This window comes from Macrosteles quadrilineatus, unplaced genomic scaffold, assembly GCF_028750875.1.
Source record: "Macrosteles quadrilineatus isolate MER2022 unplaced genomic scaffold, UCM_ALF_1.0 Scaffold_8__2_contigs__length_117827958, whole genome shotgun sequence".
NCBI lineage: Eukaryota > Metazoa > Arthropoda > Insecta > Hemiptera > Cicadellidae > Macrosteles > Macrosteles quadrilineatus.
In genome coordinates, this window is record NW_026542601.1 from 41536912 (window position 1) to 41557152 (window position 20241).

The 20241-nt window shown below is 38.7% G+C and overlaps 1 protein-coding gene across 1 annotated transcript in view; it reads right to left on the bottom strand.

Moving 5' to 3' along the window:
* Positions 1–6399: 6399 nt before the first annotated feature.
* The window catches only part of LOC129000727 (uncharacterized), a 34471-nt gene continuing 20629 nt past the window's right edge, over positions 6400–20241 (bottom strand). Inside the window, exons 3-6 of the mRNA XM_054427700.1 lie at positions 18121–18415; positions 12100–12222; positions 11355–11602; positions 6400–10463 (exon numbers count right to left, since the gene is read on the bottom strand). Of these exons, the coding sequence (XP_054283675.1) occupies positions 10376–10463; positions 11355–11602; positions 12100–12222; positions 18121–18415 (754 nt within the window). The 3' untranslated portion in view covers positions 6400–10375. The remainder of the gene's footprint in view (positions 10464–11354; positions 11603–12099; positions 12223–18120; positions 18416–20241) is intronic.

Here is a 20241-nt window from a genome sequence, read left to right on the forward strand (position 1 = left end):
TCAACCGTCTACTTTTGACTTCTGCTACGATGTCTGGGTCTTTGTAGCGCTCCCTAATCTCGGTGTTCTTCTCCTCTATACTCCATCCTCGAGCGTCAGGCCAAATATCTTTCTAAGGACTTCGTTTTCTTATGTTATTATTTTCTGTTCTGTATTTCTGCTCATTACCCACGTTTCTTAACAATATAGTATAACTGGTCTTAATATTTTTTTGTAAATACATAGTTTGGTGTTGTCTGTTGGTGGATAGTAATTTTGAGCTTTGTTACATGCATAAAGGGCTCTGTTAGCTGAATTTAACCTGATTATTATTTCTAATTCTTCATTATTAATGTAAAAATATCAATTATTGTGTATTGAGTAATTTTATCGGTAGCTAATTTGATTAAAATTATAATATAATTTAGTAAGTACCACTTCAATATGAGATTTATAATGAACTAGCTGTACCCGCGGGCTTTGCCCCGTTTTACTTCATAAGTGAGCTCATTCGCATGGCTCAATCACGTCCTGGTTGAAGTTCGTTCGCTACGCTCACTCACCTTTAGGTTGGAGCTCGTTCGCTGCGCTCACTTGTCTTCAGGTTAGCTCGTTTGCTACGCTAACTCGCCTCCGGGTTGAAGTTCGTTCGCTACGCTCACTCACCTTTTGGTTGCAAATTAGCTGTTGTCATAAATAACAAAAAATAATAGTGCTGCACTCTGTTGGTAATCCTTGTAACTTTAATGCTATTGAACATCACAGAACAGAACCAACTTGTTTAATTGAAACAGCTGTTATGATTCATTAATTCCATTTAAATATGAGTACTCATTAGGTTAACATGGGAAACTCCAGAGCCACTGGGGCGGAGCCCGAGAGTCCGATCAGAATAAAAACCACTTAGTTTTCCTATTTAATGCCTAAAGAATCAGTGTACCAAATTTCAGCCTCCTAGGTAAGTGGGAAGTGGGAGAATTAGTGATGAGTGAGTGAGTGAGTCAGTCAGTCAGTCAGTCAGTCAGTGAGGGCTTTGCCTTTTATATATATAGATATACTGTGTGTGCTTTCGGGATAATTGGATGGCATCAATATTAAAATTTTAATATGAGTGAATATGTGCTTAAAGTGTGATTTAATGCATCAAATGGTGATGCAAACATTCAAAGTGTAATCATTCTGAATATTGGTTGTGGCATTAATTAAAATTAATAGGATAGTTTAATTTGATAATAATTTAATTCATTTTCGTATTTTTTGTTCGGCTAAGTTATATTAATATTAACAGATTTTTAAACCTAATTTACATAAGTGTCAGAGTTTTCAACATCTACATCAATTTACAGATAAAGTTTATCCGACAAAAACGTTCTTTACCTCATCTAAACTTATAATGAACTGAGACCACCTTGGAAGCAAGGTGACAAAAAAGCCACAAGATTAAATCCCAAACTCCCAGGCACGATTACTATTCAACTTGTACTGAAGTTGGAATATTAATTTAAACTTCTCGTAACGATCTGGTGAAGAAACCCATCAATTAAGTAAGGATTACTTACTAAAACTTCCATCCATCCAGAAAGACATAATCGACAAATGTTGAAAGCTTTAGGAAAATATCTGTTGTAGCCAGACATTGACGTGAGATATAATTTTTTATGTAATTAAAATCTCATTACGCATTGTTGAAGAAACCAATTATTACTTAAAAGGAAATCAGTTTAATACTTCTAAACTTTTTCAATCATGATGAGAAGTCAACAATTACGGTTTTCTGCCATCTGTAAATGACGCACAATCAAGTTCTAAGCCACAGAAACTGTCTGACAAGCTCAAGTTTAACAATCAGAAACCGTATAACTGAGGGATTGGTTGTATGGGTTTGAAGTTAAACTTCAGTTGGCGCAAAGTTGGGTTTACCGACTGTTTAACTGAGTCAAGCTGATCTAATGAGCCTTTTGTCTATGTTTGACTAGTGGAAGTGGACTAAGCTCAACAAAACATGTCGATGCTGAGTTCCATCAAAGGTCAAACATCTCTTTAGAAGTTGTATTTACAGGGCCGGACTTACGACTTCAGGGGCCCCGGGCAAATTTTCCAATGGGGCCCTAGGATTTCAGTTCAGGGGGGGGGTCCTCCAGTGGGATTAGGGGGTCCTCCCCCGGGAAAATTTTCTAAATTTAGGCTTCAAATAGAGCAATTTAAGGCCAAATAAGCAATAAGTTCTATATAAAAAAATTTCTTAAAATATAACTATTTTAACATATTTTTATATACAGCATATTTTAATTTTATACACAAAAATAAAAATGTATTGACGGCATATTTGGTATGGTATCATGGTAGGCTACCATAATATATTTGGATAAGAAGTATTGATATATTTTTGTTTATTACGTATTTAAATTATCGATTATTGCCGTCGATTTGTTTGGTTTTTCAATATTCCTACAATATAGGTGTGATTATTTTATTTTCATAATGGTTTTGGTACCTATGGCATTCTCGTTTTTATAATATGTTAAAGTCCTAGCATGAAAAGTACCATTGGGGACTTTCAAGTTTGAGTTTTTTTATTGAGGAGCAAAATCTTGCAATGTCTAATAAACACTCACAAGCAGTATTTATATGAGTAACTGAAAGATGTTTAAATGGATCCAATATCGATTAATACAACACAAACATAGCATTGAATACAACATTACTCACTTCAGCTTTGTTTTTGTACTGTTAGTTTGCAGAATTACAATAAAATAACACAAAAGTAAGACAATTTCAACCAACTTGACGTGACCACTAGTCTCAAAGGACAAACTATGGGAGTAAAGTGATTTAAATTGTTTTGGATAGGCGATAAGGCATTTTATGTGTGTGAATGCGCGTGCGTGAGAGTCAGGACTAGACAGGATCCCTTATCAGCTCATTATCATTGATTGTTGCAGCTGCTTCTGCTTATCGCTTGTTTACGATTTCAGTCGACAACGCTCGCCCACTCCCAATAAATGTAATTTTTTGTTAACATCAGACGACTCTAGTTGTTTTAAAGTGTCTATATAGATTTTAAAAATCTTACTGTTGCTACAGTATATGATTTTGACTCCAAAGACGTAATTGGAGATCAAAATTTGGACGCATAACTTAATTAATTACTATTTTACAAAACCTTTCAATTGAACGGATAATATACTTCTACCCCTTAAAATCCTGATTGGTATATCCTTAGAGGTAAAAGAAAAGAATAACATTTAATAAAACATAAACTGAGCAATGTTTTTATTTTTAAAAGTATTTGAACTCCAGTGAATCTCCATTTAACACAATACAATTTTACAAGTTACGTTCTACGTTGGGACTAGAGTTTTCATATTTATTGTATTTTTGCCCCAAGCGCGGGACCCCCTTCAACCCATTCGCCGCGGCCGTACGTTCGGGCGAGCGGCTTCATTGAAACTGAAACTTGTCCGTCACAGCCTATCACATGCTCAGCTCATGTAAACCAGGCCTAAGCGTGGGGCCCAGTGCAACTCTGAGAAAAAGTCCCTTAGGGTCAAGAATCTCATTCCTAGTAATGCCTTAAAATGCACCTAACAATAACCTTAAACATAGGATAGCGAAAATAAAAATAAAGCTGTTACAAAAGAAGGCCATTTGTTAAGTGTCTGATCAATTTTCGAAGTTAATGATAAAAACAAATGTACAAAGGGGGCCCCTGGCGGGGCCCCCCTTGGCCCGGGGGCCCCGGGCGTTCGCCCCCTTCGCCCATAGGTAAGTCCGGCCCTGTGTATTTATATACAGCTGAACACAATTAATTTTAAGGTACGTTCAAACTAAAACACACATAAATCACTTACAAACTGGTATAAATATGTAGGACCTGCAGTATCCAAAGTCAATGGTTCCAATCAAATAGCTTAAACAAAAATAGCAATGGGCTGTTGTACAAAGAGGTTTTTAATTGTATGGGTCATTTCCCTCCAAAAATGTATACTTTTGGATGATTTTAAGTTTTGGTTTAAGATTGTTCAGACTATGTGATCATTAGGGTTTTTTTTTATGTATTGTATTTAGCAGTTTACAATAATTCTACCTATAATAAAAATAACATAATTTAGGATACTAAAAGTTAAACCTTAATGTACTTCGACTAATCAAAAATTGGAAAATTCAATTTTGGTCAACAGGACATACTGTATGTGTACTAAATACAACAAACTTCCCCCCAAAAAATGTGTTAGAATAACTACTGTAAATAAATAAAAATAAATGAAAACTAACCTATTGTACAATTTTAGTAACAAAATAAAATATGGATAAAGCTAATCTATATGGGTGTCCAAAACCACCCGTACACCCCTTTCAAAACGTTGGAAACATTTTCTTACAAACAAAAAATAATACAGAACTAGCTAAATTGGGTGCAGTCTACCAAATGGTGATAATTTAAAATCTAAAATCACACCGGAAGTAACTTTTTCAGACCGGAAGTTGACTTTTTTTAATGTAAGCTACCAATTTTGATTACAGAATCGGATTCTACGTTGAAAAATACATATCTTTGGTATAAAACATGATTTGAAAAAACTAGTGTTTTACCTCCAATCCCCTATCAAAGTCAATAATTTTGGGTCATTCATCTGCCAAAGTTGCTTGAAACAATAATAAAGAAAAACAAATAATAAAGATTACCTAAAGACATGTGATAAATAAAATCCGCTGTTCATTGTAAACACTATAGTAATTGAGTAACAGCTGGTCTACACATTGCTTAATATCACATTTTATAAAAAAATCATTTGTTTTTACATTAAAATGGTCAAATGTAAAAACAAATGAATTAAACAAAAATTAAATTAAGCAATGTGTTGACCAGCTATTACTCAATTACTAAGGTGTTTACAATAAACAGCTGATTCTATTCAACATATGTCTTTATGTAATCTTTGTTATCTTTTCTCTATTATTGTTTCGAGTAACTTTGACAGATGAATGACCAAAAATGATTGACTTTAATAGGGAATTAGAGGTAGAAAACTAGTTTTTTTTAAAAGTTTTGTACAAAAGTTATGCATTTTTCAACGTAGAATCCGATTCTGTAATCAAAATTGGTAGCTTACATTTAAAAGTCAACTTCCGGTCTGAAAAAGCCACTTCCGGTGTGATTTTGGATTTGAAATTATCACCATTTGGTAGACCTGCCCAATTTAGGTAGTTCTGTATTATTTTTTGTTTGTAAGAAAATGTTTCCAGCGTTTTGAAAGGGGTGTACGGGTGGTTCTGGACACCCGGTATATAAAGCTCAAATACCACTGACTCATTCATTCATTCACTCATTCATCACGAAATCTCAAAAACCACAAGACCTAGGAACCTGAAACTTGGCAGGCATCTTCCTTTTGGGTAGTAGACGCTCACTAAGAAATGATTTTACCCTCCGACCTCTGGGCTCCGCCCCAGTGGCTCTGGAGTTTCCCATGTTAACCTTATGAGAAATGGAATTAATGAATCTTAACAGCTGTTTCAATTAAACAAGTTGGTTCTGTTCTATGATGTTCAATAGCATTAAAGTTACAAGGATTACCAACAGGGTGCAGCACTATTATTTCTTTTACATTATGACAACAGCTAATTTGCAACCAAAAGGTGAGTGAGCGTAGCGAAAGAAACTTCAACCTGGAGGCGAGTGAGCGTAGCGAACGAGCTAACCTGAAGGCAAAAATGCGCAGCTAACGAGCTCCAACCTAAAGGTGAGTGAGCGTAGCGAACGAACTTCAACCAGGACGTGATTGAGCCATGCGAACGAGATCATCTTGAAAATTAAGAAGTTAAACGGGACAAAGCCCGCGGGTTACAGCTACTTGTTAATAAAACAATGCCCATTGTCTTGATAGCTACTGGTTCATTGTCCTCACCCGTTACCAAGCCAAGTACTATGAAAAACGGTGCATCACAAAATTCTGCTTGAGCAGCAACTAGAGACAACCTGGCAGGCAACTAGCTCAGCTAGTTGAACACTAGAGCCTAAAAAGCACGACAACAGTGACGATGCGTAAGCACAAGGTGTTTGGTTTTCTAGTGTTTTTTTTTTTATAAACTTAATTTTTATTATAGTTGAATGCATTTTTAGTACTTTTTTTAATTTACAACAGTTTTATGTCATCATCAAAGTTACAGTGTGGTACATGTGGTTTGAAAACAAAACTTTGAAACTAGGAAAGGATTTGTTGGAGCGTATAAGTTTCAAACTTATTAAACTAGTATTCCTCCGACCTCCATGTACCACTGGAACAGTAAAAGTATCAAAGAGCTATTTTAGTTTCCCACAAATAACATTTTGTAACCTAGTGTGGTATTCTTTCCCAAGCAACTCCAAAGATCATTTAAATGACACTTGAGGATAGAAAACATACAAATTCAGCAAAATATACATTCAAATGTTTTATTACAATATAAGCTTTATAAAATTAGTACATAATATTATATACCAAACAATATGATACAGATTAATTATTCTTATAAAAATTACATTTTAAATAAATAGACTAGAAAACTTCTCCTAAACTCAAAGGATTTGTGCTTATATCCAAGCAATCTCAGAGTTAAGAGCCAATAACCTGAATGACACAATTAATTAGCACAATAGTTAGTAAAAAAAGTAATAAAAAATCACTAGGCCCAGGCCGTAAAGTGACTCTTTTCAACCCCAGCTTAAGTTTCACTATCAAAATAACAAGAAAATAAGAGACTTTTTGCGGAGTGTGATGAAATAGTAGTTAACGCAACGATTGCGTACAAATAGTGTTAACGAGACAAGTAAAAAATTTAAGGTACGAGCCTTGGCGAGTGCCTTAAAAACTTATAGGAGTGTTGTTAGCACTATTTATACGAGTTGCGTACACTACTTTACCTACTACAGAGTTTTAATTATTAAAAATCACTACTCATAACTTCTAAGGCCCGATTTCACCAAATTCTCGCTAACGATCGTTTAGTTAAACTTCGGTTAAAACTAACCGATGATTTAAACCACAGTTAAGGAAATCTGGTTTCACCAACGAAAACGCGTCAAAACTAACGCTGGTTTTATAAACGAGAGTTTAGAGTAAAATCCAGTTGGCGGTGGCAGTGAACTGTCATAATACCGGGCTGTTACGGGAGCAAGTAAACATAACCTAGAAAATAAATCAGTGTTTATGAGGTAGTGAAAACAAAACTGGAGACAGCAAGCTTACAGGAATACAATAGATTCTGGAGCAAAATAACAACAGAAAGCAAGAATAGATACCAAAACAATTAACATAAGTAACTAAAGGCAAAGCAATGTTGATCAAACATATTCGAGGAGCAAATTGGTTGAGTTTTGCGGTCGAGTCAAGACTCAAAATCCAACTTTTTACAGGGATGTTCAATATTCTGTTTGTTCACTAACCAGTTTGGTACATTTGAAGTAGTGAAAAAACTGGAGTCAAAAGAATTACAAGAACGAGACACAATAAAGATAACACCAAAATAATTATTTTCTATAAAATACTAGCAGAATAATGACAATTTAGGTTTAGATTTTGGTTTACTTACGTCTGACCGAACGCAAAACAATAATTGTTTGAACGTTGGGTTAGGGTTACCCAAAGCCGGGAGAAGGAAAGGGAGCCTATTTTCGAACAATGAATTATTAAGAGCCAAAAAAATAATAAGTAGAAGAGCCGGGACACTCTTTTTAGTCGGGATAAAAGAGTACGGCTCTTGATCGCCAATCAGTTCAATGCGGTCGCTGATCACAGATATACGCCTTGATACTAAAAACCTTGTGGGATAACCTAAACACAAACCACTACAGTGGTTTCATTTCCTAAAGAAAATGCTAAACGTTTTGAAAGTTCATATCTAATAATAAAATCAATTTCATCTTTGTTATTAACACGTTGATTGCGCGTGCCGACTTTAGTCGGCGTCGCCAGCGCTCCCAGGTGGCGCGCGCCGACTACAGTCGGCACCAGACCAACAGTAATATATTGAGTCAGTGTGAGCTTAGCCTCAGACGGAGACGTTATAATCGTTGCCAGCCTGCCAGCTTAGAATGCGAGCTTTACTTTGGTGTAGGTTGGTACTAAAATTTCCCGTAAAATCCCGTCTGGCAATGCTTTTGTCCCGGTTTCGGGGATTTTTTCTCTTCAACCCACATTACAAAGACACTGGATACGGATCCATGCAGTGCTGCTACCTTTGGGTGTTTCAGTGAACTACATCCACTCTCGGGGTAACGCAGCACAGTCACCACTGCTCTTTTGTGATTCGTCAGACTGAAATATTTGAATGCCAATTGCGTTCGCTGATTCGGTTGCGCGCCGGGGCTTCGCCCGCCACTGGGGAGCGCCTGTAAAGTCGGCGCGCGCAGTCAACGTGTTAACATCATTAACCCTTTCTCTTATCCACCTAGTTAGGCGAACAACATAGGCTACTCTTCATTGCCATCACTTACTTTCAAAAGCTAATTCGTACCGTATTCTCTTCTATCATTTCGCCTTTACATATAAACTTTAAACTTAAAGCCAGCTGATATTTACTTAACGAAAGATTAAAGAAGTTAACCGGTCAAAATTGGGCAGTTAATTATCTAACGACGGTTTAGTCTAAACTAGCGCTAACGGCGAGTGGTGAAATCCGATTTCGTCGGTTAAGAGCAAACTGCAGTTAGAGCAAGGCTCAACGGTGGTTTTAAAGTTTGGTGAAATCGGGCCTAAGAGAGTTTATGTTTTCATTTATTTATAACCTCTCATTGCCACTGACAGTGATGCAAGAAAAGAAAAGAATGCTGTTATGTGAAAATTTACAATTCTACAAACTGAACTCAAACGCCTAGGTCTAGTTTTTTGCCCACAATTACACTTTTGATGGATAAAACTCCAAAATATTTTATCATTTAGGTGATTGGCTCTTAAACTAAGAAGAAATTGAGAATATTTTCATAAGGCTTATTTCAAGGCATATTCAAGCTATATACAAATTACACATTAGTGTGTATCCAATGAATAACTCACAAAGATTTTACTTATAACGACTATAAGGTAACGTGTAATGTTGGTATTAAAATGTATTTTTTAAATTTAAATAGATTTAAACTGTAAAATAAAAGTACACATGAAGTAAATATTAAAAAGTTTAAAATCAAATTATACTAAACCAGTTGAGTATAAAACAAAATTAATGCAAGTTACACTTATTAAAAGACATGATAAGTTTTAGCTTAACTATTTTTTTATCTGTGACTGTGACTGAGGTCATGCTAGAAAAAAGTCTCAGTCACAGTAGTCTTGGTTATGATATATTGAGAAATTGTTCAAAGAACAATAAATACTTTCAACATTGTATAAATTCAATAAAATACAATAACACATTAACATACGTTAAAAACTATGGGTGGGCGAGTACTCAAAAAAACCAACTAGGAGGAAAAGTAGGTATGGTAGCAAAGTTACCATTTGAAAACGCGAGTCAGTCTTTCATAAAATATATACATTATAAAGAAAATGTAATATGCACCTTGGATTGTTTGATAGTTTAAAAAGGTTGGCCTTGGAATGCTCAACATTTTTAGCAGCATAATTTTTTGATCTTACACTTTATAATTAATTACAAGGTCTATTCAGAAAGTAGTAGATAAATGCCTTTTGTAAGAAAGTGAGAAATTAGATCCCCAGAATACCAAAAACTGCAGAGATTTTGACGGATTTCCCCTTATTTAGTACTTTTTAATCAAGTGCCACTGCCATTAAAATTAAAAAATTATCCAGCCGCAGCAAAATTGCAGACTAGGGGAATTTCTATTTACCTGGTTTGATTTACAATAAAATATACCCTTATAATCTGTGCTACCCCCAGCATAAAGGTTTGCTGCTACAGCGAAGGTAATAATGTGTATTTTTATTGAAATAGAGTTGACTGTGAGGAGTGTGTTGAGAGATGTGAGAGAGACAGAGAGAAAAACCCAAACGAAGATGGATGGACGTTTCGTCATGATTGTGAAGAGAGGTGTGGATAAGAGGAGTAAAATGGTAGAAGGACGAGGAATTATCGAGGAAAGAAAATTAAAAGAGGTTGTCAACTCCCATAATCAGGAATAATAGGAATCGGAGACAATATTTAAGTATGCAAACAAACAATACCCATATTTTCTCTATAGACCTTGTAGATCCAGTGTAAACCTTATACCTTAAATTTGAAATATCTTGATTTTTCCAACTATCTTCTCAAAAAGGCAACAATTTGGTCGCAACTTACTTAATTTACCCGTCAATAAAACATTTATCTCTAATCTTAAGTCTGTTTAAAGGCGATGAGACAATCCAAGATGCATTACACAACAACATATATATCGCAGCAGTAATCGTAAGCACCAATATCATAGAGGCATCTGTATGTGTGAATGAGGCAACTGCCGAGTTTGCGGAGGGTTCCGTCTCCACCACGGTGTGCCACTGCGGTCCGCTCTGAAACAGTTAGGTTGGGTTGTTACATCTATACAGGGTGAACGACTTAACTCTGCCACCATTAGTATCCCAGAAACTATTAGATTTAGAGAACATTAAATAGGGAAATTCAACTAGTTATTAATGAAATAAAAAAAATATGAATTCCAATGTTTTCCAATATGGAAATCCAAAGATGTAATGACTAAAACCACTTGGCAAGCTAATTTTTTTAAGTTTGACACGCTGTAGCTCCTAAACGCGTTGTACCAAAAGAAAGGTTATTGGTCCTATATGTGCAGGTTTTATTTGTATTTTGAAAATATTTTTATGTTAATTGGGTCGAAAATGGAAATTCAACTTTTCTTATGAAGATTTAACATGGGGCTAATTCTATATATAAATAGACATGCATGTTTATTGAAAACCTTTTTTCTCAGCTCCTGTGCATCGCAGGGAAAATATATGCATACAGTTAGAAAGATATTTGCCTGTAGATTTACAGAATCCCTTTATAAATTAAAATAGGCTAAAAAATAAACACTAAAAATTTTTAAAAAATCTCAACATGGGCCTTATGGGTTGCTATGTTGGTGACGAAATAACAACAAAATTTACAATAACAGAAAATGACAGAAAATCAAAGAAATTCCAATCACTTGTTTTATTTACAGCGTGGGGTGAAAACAGAGAAGTTTGCACAATATTGCACAACTTTTGATCGAGTTTTCAACGACTAGTTAGAAATAGAATTAATATTTTTTAAATCAATACTTTCTATAGCAACCCGATTTTGGCTAGTGATCCACGGGCCAACATATTTCACTTGAGTTGTCCCAAAGTAAAAAAATCTAGGTTGCAAATCCCTGAACCAAATATAATTTTTATAAATTTCTTAAACATTTCACCAACCTTGCAGCCGGTCCTACGACCTGAGGAACATATCTTTGGTCATGCTGCTCCACTAGTCTCCGCAATAACGGCTCGTACTGGCCGGGCATGGCTAGCACAGGCGGGGCTAGCGGAGCTGCTGTGGGAGCAGATGGGGGCAGCTCCTGCAGAGGTATAGCACCTGCCATGCCTCCGCCGCGACGTGCTCGCTTGCGACGCTTCACATTGCGTCTGACACAGCACTGCACTGACAGAAGTAGTGTACACACCTGTATAGACAAGTGATTGGAGAAGTGTTTGTAAAGATTTGGATTAATCATATACAAAATTATGAACACTGCTGTATGGATTTAGGTGGTCATAGGCATAATGCTCATCATCTAAGAACTGACTATTGAAAAAATCAAATCAAAATATGATTTATTTTGAAAATTAAAAAAAAAATGCAAATTTCATTACTAATACTCAGTACCAAAATGTTTACAACAATTATTAGTTTTGTAGATAATATACAAATGTTCTATTAAAGCTTTTTAAATTTCACAAAGCGAAATTATCACAAAGGAAAAATTACTCCTGCGTGTCGAAGAGAGTCTTATATATTTAATTTTTGGATGAAAAAAGGATTTTAAAACGGCTTGAAAGATAGAAAGTTATACTGGAGGACTTAAGGATAGGAAAAGCAGAGTGGGCATGCCACACATTCCTGCTCAACTACACCATTACATGAATCAATACATCAAGAGATTGAATGTGTATACATTACCATAGCAGTAAGGCAGCCTATATACACCAGCACCATGAGGTCTCCTCCTCTCTTCTGTCCCTTGAGCACACTACCTGCGATGGTCAGGGATATTCCTGTCAGGATACCAGCTATGAACAGCACCTGTGACAAAACACAACTCAGCAACTAGATACCTTGACACCTCAGAGAAAGATCATAGTTACAATTGGGATCTACTTTGATTGCCTTCGGCTGACTATGCTTCGCTCTGATTTAAACACCTCAGGAACCAACAGTACTACATTCGGTGAGTGTTGCAAATGAAGCTTCACCTGCAGAGGGAGTGACTTTTTTTTTAAACAAGGTTATCGCTCGGATTTGTTTTCCACATTACTTTAGGCTAGGTCTGGAGAAAGTTGCGGTATTATCACTTAGATAAACTTAACTTAACTTAACTTAACTTAACCAATCAATCGTTTTAACTTATGAAGTCAAACGGGATGAAGCCTGTGGGTTACAGCTAGTTTGTTTTCAAATAAAATTCAGCTGTTTAGTTTTAGTCTACTGGCAAGCAGCTGGCATGGGCATGTGAAACAGGTTTTTGATGGGAAATACGACCATACTTTCCCTTTTCTCGTGGCTACAACCCCTGTTGGACTGCGGGAGTATCTTGACTCCCAACACTTGAGAAATGCAGTATAAGCATATTTTTATTCACGGGAGGGGGGACAAAGAGATAAACATAAACAAAGAGATGGAATGTAAAACATCAAAAGATATTTCATTTCTCAATCAGTTTGGTGATCAGTATGCAGCATGCGGTGTGTGATTTATTGCAGCTGGCATCACTGACTAAGCGTGACTTAGGACACAATAAATTTAGCTGTGAACAAACAATCAAACATTCTACATGTGTCACTCTCTTGGCTTGAATTTAAATCAACCAAGTTATCTGCCATAAAAGGCCTGAGGTTTGGTTATGTTGCATTGATTAAAGTATGCCCTGATCCATTACCTCTGAAAAATACTTTAGAAATATTAACATAATATAATTTTTTTAAAGTCATATATCATTTAGACAGGATCATTTTTCAGCAAAAAGTTCTTTTTGCTAAACAAATCTTTTCTTTTCTATTTTAATTTCATAGAGGAGCCCCTACAGGGGAATTTTTATATTTCATTGTTTCAATTACCAACTATTACAAGTATATTTTAAGAAAATTTCAAATTTTTATGTTTAGTCCTTTTTGAGATACAGCACTCCGAAAAACTGCTATTTTGAAAATCAAAAACAATATTTTAAGGCTCATAAAACTAAAGGATGGATTTGACAGATCTCAAATTTTTTCTAAGTGTAAGCACCTGTTGCATCCTTGTGGGGAAAAAATATTGAAGATATGTTTTCATCCCTTCTATAGGCAATAAATTCATAAAGTCAGCAATTTATTCTAATTGAAACCTAATTTTTCAGTAAAATTTTAGGTAATTTCCTTACATGGTACAAACACGTTGGTCATGACATCAATTGTAGATGGTTTAATTTAGAATTAGATTATTTTTATTTCCAGTTAATATCTAAATATTCTTAATAAATAAAAAAGTTATTTAACTTATTTCTAACCCTTGAAAACACGTGAAATGGACAATCTTCTTACACAAAATGACCGCTAGCCAGTCAAAGCATTGATGATAAAATTTTGGAAAATATTGTCTTGTGCTCTCCAATATATATAGTTTTTTTTTTTTTTTTTTTTTTTTTTTTTTAGGGAGAGGAGGGAAAATGCTTTTACGCACACAGGTAGCCAGCCTGTAGTGTGAGACTCCTGAAATTATCAGACTACTCACTAAAAAACCCCCTCTACTCTGTTGGACACAGACCTGGAATTGTTTGTCACATTACTTCAAGTCAGGCCAACATGTGACCTAAGCCCTCAGGGCTCGCACCGTTTCTGGCATTTTGATTCTTTATTACCTACACCGCATCCCGGTCAAGGTCGATCTTCTTGGCGCGGAGGATACCCTGGATATAATGTGACACACAGGTCCAATTGTCCTCACCCTCCGTCATAATCGGTATGACCGTGTCCACCGACAGCAGTCCTATTAACTGTTGAGCCTCCAGGCGGGGCCTTTCCCAGCGCTGGCAGTGGAAAAATGTATGTTCCACGTCATCGAGAATGCCTGGGCAGTATATGCAGTCGGGAGACACGGCTTTGCCCATCCTGAACAGGTACGACCGGAAAAAGCCGTGTCCCGTCAGAAATTGGGTGAGGTAAAAGTCCACCTCTCCGTAACGCCGATCAACCCAAGGTTGGACTTGCTGTATCAGTCGCCTGGTCCAGAGTCCCCGTGTCTCCTGTTCCCAGCCCTCCTGCCACAGCTGGTAGGTGCGGGTGCGTTCCTCTGTTCGTGCCTCGTCCTCCCGGCGGCGCCGGTAAATTGCCTTTCTCTCCGCCGCCAAAAGTTTGACGGGGATGACTCCAGCAATCACCAGGACGGCGGGCTGGGACACTGTTCGGTAGGCAGATGCTACCCTCAGTGCTGCCTGACGCTGCACTCGGGCGAGCCGCATCCTGTATGCCTCCTTATTTAGTGCGTCTGCCCACACCTCCGCACCGTACAAGAGTACGGACTGGACCGAAGACATTAACAGCCTTCTACGACTGGACCGAGGCCCTCCGACATTGGCCATCAACCGGCTAAGAGAAGAAACCACCCTAGCGGCCTTGTCCGCTGTTCGGAAGATCTGATCCCGCCAGCTAAGCTTGCTGTCTACCATGACCCCAAGATACTTGGCAGAACGAACAGTTTGAACCTCGACGGCTCCCACCCTCAATGGCACGATGGTGTCAATCCGTTTTTTTGTCAAAATCACGATCTCGGTTTTGCTCAGAGCAAGTGAGAGACCGTGGTCTGCCATCCATGCGTTTATGGTACGCATAACTCGGTTTAGCTTTAGCTGAGCCAGCTCAACGCTACGTGCAGCTATCAAAGCTGCAACGTCGTCTGCGTACCCAACCAAGACCGTTTCCTCAGGCATTCCAGACCTCAGAAGGCTGTCATAAGCGACGTTCCAGAGGTCTGGGCCGAGTATGGAACCTTGGGCAGCACCAGAAGTGACATTCATCGTCCGCGGGCCCTCCGCAGTGTCATACGTTAGGAGGCGAAACTGGAGATAATCCTCTATGATGCGCATGAGGTATGCCGGCACGTGGAAGGTGTTCTCCAGAGCGTCCAGCATATCGCACCACCTCGCCGAATTAAATGCATTTCGCACATCGAGCGTTACGAGCAGCACAACCCTGCGAGAGTAGTGGTTAAAATCCTCAGCTCTCATCACTGCTTGCTTCACCTCCTCAATCGCATCAATCGTTGATCGCCCCGTCCTGAATCCACACTGACGAGGGGAGAGGTCCCCCGCAGCGACAACGGCTGAATTCAGCCGGGAACGGATCAATTTCTCGAGGACTTTGCCAGCCGTATCCAACATACACAGAGGTCTGTAAGAGGATGGCAGATCTGGGTCTCCCTTGCCCTTCCCAACAAGCACAAGCCTAGCTGTCTTCCAGCACAAGGGGAAAACCCCTTCGACCAGGCAGGCGTTGTACATGCTCAAAAGGATCAAGGGGTTGGTAGTCAAAACCTTCTTGAGGACTTCACCGGGTACCCCATCAGGACCAGGAGCCTTGTTGTTCTTCAGGGATATGACGGCCGCCACCAGCTCTTCAGGGCTGAAAAGTGGGACGTCGTCCACCCTTCCGAAATCCCGCAGTGGTCGCAACGCGTGAGCCGGGAAAAGGGACTCGACTATCCTCTCCATAGTGACCCTGTCCATAACGGAAGGTGGAGAGCGGGTTCCAAGTTTCTTGGTTACAAGTTTGTAACCCAGGCCCCACGGGTTGGAATCAACATCGTCCCTTAATTTATCCCAGCAACTGCGTTTACTCCGATTGATGGCTCGACGAAGATACCTCCTAGCCGCCCTATAAGCATCCGACTTACGCCGTCTGTCTAGGGGTTCTCTAGCCCTGGTAGCAAGTCTTCTGGCTCTCAATGCTGCTCGTCGCAATTCCGCAATCTCGGCAGTCCACCAGTACACAGGACGCTTATTGCACCGGTATCTCCTGCGAGGCATAGATTCATCGCAGGCCGAGACAATCAGTTCCATCGTGGATGCAACTAACGCCTCTGCGTGAGGCACGCCAGGTGCGGGATGAATATCCGGCGTTCTTCGTAGGATGGCTCCATTGAATTTTGCCACGTCCAGTTTTTTAATGTTCCATCGAACGGGCACTTGACGAAACGCTGCCACTTGTCTCTGATGACCATCCAGGACGTCAAAAATTATGTACTGGTGGTCACTGCCCGTGTAATCCTCCAGGACTCTCCAGGATCTGATCCTTGGCAAAAGGGACTCAGATGCAAGGGTAATGTCTGGGATCGTCCCCCGCATCCCAGGGCGGCGGAAAGTTGGCGTGTTGCCCTCATTCAGTACAACGAGTCCGGCTCTGGCAGCAAAGTCCAGAATATACTTGCCCCGGGAGTTGGTGAGGGTCATTCCCCACTCGACAGCCCTAGCATTAAAATCCCCACCCACGACGACGTGTCCGGTGGTATCGCGCACGCTCTCTTCTAGGCGGTCTATCTTCTCACGAAAGTCACGGATGGCCTCGTTGGGAGTAAGGTAGACACTGAAGTAAGTGACATCCCTGCACCGAACCCAAACGAAACCTCGGCCATTCGCGTGACCCCGCACTTGTACTTTAGCTGCATTACGAGCCCAGAATGCAGCAGTACCAAGACTATCAGGGAACCATAAAGATGGGTCCCTATCTCGATACTGGTACTGTTCGCTGATTAAGAGAGCGTCGACATCGTGTTCGAGGGCAAACTGACAAAGAAGTGCGTCAGCCGTCCTGGATCGCTCCAGATTGCACTGAAGGATTCTTATCTTCGTGGGAGAGATTTCGCTTGCTGTAGAGCAGTTTTAAATACACTACACTGCCCAGACCCAGCTATATGCTTTACGTGTTTGTCAGCGAGCCCATTTTCTTTGCAAAGGAAACAGGACTCGACTTTGCAGTCCTTACGGATGTGACCAACCTCCCCGCACCGAAGGCAGTTCTTGCTTCGGTCGGGTCCCTTGCAGTTTCGGGAGGAATGGCCGAAACAGAGGCATTTAAAACACCTCTTCACTTCCACTCTCCGTCTGAGCCTGCAGTTGACCCAGCCGACTCTCAGATGCTGGAGTGCCAGCACCCTAGTGGCAAGCGCGTCTGCCATTTCGGCGATTGCCATCCGCTGCTGACTCCTTATATATATCCTCCCAATATATATAGTAACAGAAAATAAGCAAATAAAAATTAAATAAATTATGTCAAAAAATTATTTTTTTATTTGTTGATTTCATTTGGATTGACCCAAGCCTTGAGGTGGGTTGTAAACGGTCGTTTACAGTAATCTCACAGCTGAAATCAGTCCTTACTGAGACTTGAACCATATCTTCCCAGCTGTGTGTGATGGCATTAGGACTGTACTTGTATCATGTTATGAGCTTGTAAAATGATGCAAAGATCTGAGGTAGTTATTCTTTAATGCTACCTTTTCTTTTAAAATATGCATTCATAAACCTAGTTAATCAACAGATAAGTAAGGTACAGAGGAAATTAGTTTATGGGAAAGCCATGGTGCAATTACAGCTCTAGTATTTTGTGCCGGAAACATACTTGTTACGAGGAAGGAAGAGCCCGAACGGCAAACTCTTTGTGTGAATCCCTATTGCAAAAGACACAGGGTCTTCCTACACAGGAGCGAGGGGGACGGTGGAAGACTTTGCCCTTGTAACACTAGTGCTAGTCACCACATAAGTGTACCATGGAGTGTATCCTCTGTTCCTTACTTTTCTGTAGTAGCTTTCAAGAAGATTTTTATTCATAATAAAATCTTCAAAGTACCGGAACCTGAAGAAACTTTAAAAGCTATATCAAAAGTAGAATTACAGTAGTGATAGTAAACAGTAATTATTCAAGAAAATTATAAATAATACAAGCGAGTTCCAACCTGTAGGCAGTAGTGGCAGAAGTTCTCGAAGGCGGTGCAATGGCCCCCGCATGGGTCCACAGCAGGTTCGTGCGTGTGAGCGGTACTGGCGGGCGTGACAGCTCTGCTGCTTCCCCCTACGCGACTGTGTGTATGTGTGTGTGGGCGGGGGCCTTCTATCACATCGTAGTGAGGACTGGGCGTCCGTGCAGGGGCTGAGTACCAGTGACTGTCGGGGGGTTCTGAGTAACAGTCGGCGGGACAGTGGTACGTGCGGTCCGACGATGACTCTGAGGGTGGCCCGCCCCATGGGGTACTAAAATAGTAAAAATGCAATATTAGTAGAGATAAAAGAAAATCCTAACACCATGAGTAAGATTTTAAAACATGTTTAACGGATGCACATTATTTTTGCATATACTTATTAGGATGATGTATTTGATTAACCATGGTTTATCTTATGTGTTGGGTTTATAACCCAAAAAATTATTAGGGCCTAATAATAATAGCCTATACTAGCTGTGTACCTGTTCTACGCACGGGGATCTTATAGTATTCAGTTGAAACCTTCTTATATAAAGAACAGCAGTTGGTTTGCATGTTTTCAGATATGCTTTCCAAATTATTATACTTAACTTCATTTTATGTTGTTTGTTGTTGTTCCGGATCGGTAACAATCAATAAAAGGTACCTGTGTCCGCCGGTCGATCCTAATATATCTTATTACAGGAGATGCATTTCGGCGAAAATAAAACGCCATCATGAGTCCTAATATAAGGTCTTGAGCTTCCCCATTAGGTGCGTCTTGAAGTTTTAAAACACATACACGAACTGTACACTTATACACATGACGAATAAAACATAAATACACGGTAGGCCTACTTTTATTTTTACTATGGACATGTAGACGCGCGTCGGTCGTGTGCCGAGGGACGCGTTGCAGAAAGTCAACAGTCCCAGAAGGTCAAATAATTTATACCTGTGCCGCTAGGTCAAAAACTACAATGTTTGCAGTGTCTGTAGATCAAAAATCCCAGTAAGTCAAATAGTACAGTCCGAGCTAAAAACGTGGTCTATGTTAAAGCAATTGACTTATTGGGAATTTGACCTAATGCAACAGCAGTTTTAATATAACGAAATAAGATAAAATATAAGTTCAGTTTCGCTGAGTCAACAGTGCCGGAAGGTCAAAAGTATAATCTGTTAAAAACAACGATAGTCCTCTCGACGCATGACTTCAATAATTTCGTGTTTTGGTGTACTTAAAGTTGTGCTAAAATTTTGAAAATTGGCACAGAGCTTCTTGGTTAGTCCTACTCGATGACTATTTTGTTGGAACTATTTACCGATATAATTAATAAAAATTGATATGTATGGTGAAATAATTTTAAATCGTGATTTCTAACATGAAAAAGTTAGCATGCGAGATTTTTTGTTGTTTTTGGGTTAGAGAGGTTTCGTCTGTGGCAAAGTTGTAGCCAAAAGTGTGATGCGTAAAATATATTTTTTTGAATTTTTTACAATCAGTGGTTTAATAGATAACTTGGGTTGAAGAGGACGGCAAATTTAGCATTTCGCAACGCATGGAAAGAACTACATCGTACGATGCGACTGCTGAGTGGACTTTTAATTTACAGTTCTAAGAACAAGAAAAAGATGAATATACAGATCATCAGTACATTCATATTATTTATAAAACATCTTTCTGTATTACCAGCTTACATTTTTCACTTATAAGAATACATCATAAACAGGGTGTTAAAAATAAGCGGGGAGATACTTTACCTAGTAATTCCTTGGGTCAAAATAAACAGAAAATGAAGGATAACATTCTTTCCGAAATCGTTTCGTTAACCAGATATCCACCATTTTGTATTTTTTACATACAAATATTTATCTTTGCACTTTTCCAACCGATGTTTATGAAACTTGGTATGTAGGTTAAGGTAGGAGAGACCCATGTTATAAAAAAAGAATCATCTCGATTCACCCTAAAATTTCCAAATTTAACACTTAACTACAATATAATATACTTTACTACACCACAATATTTACGTATCACCATAAATCTTTAACAAAATAAAACGTTAACATTTTTAAAATTCAAAGTAAATCAATATAATATTTCTTTTTTGAAAAATA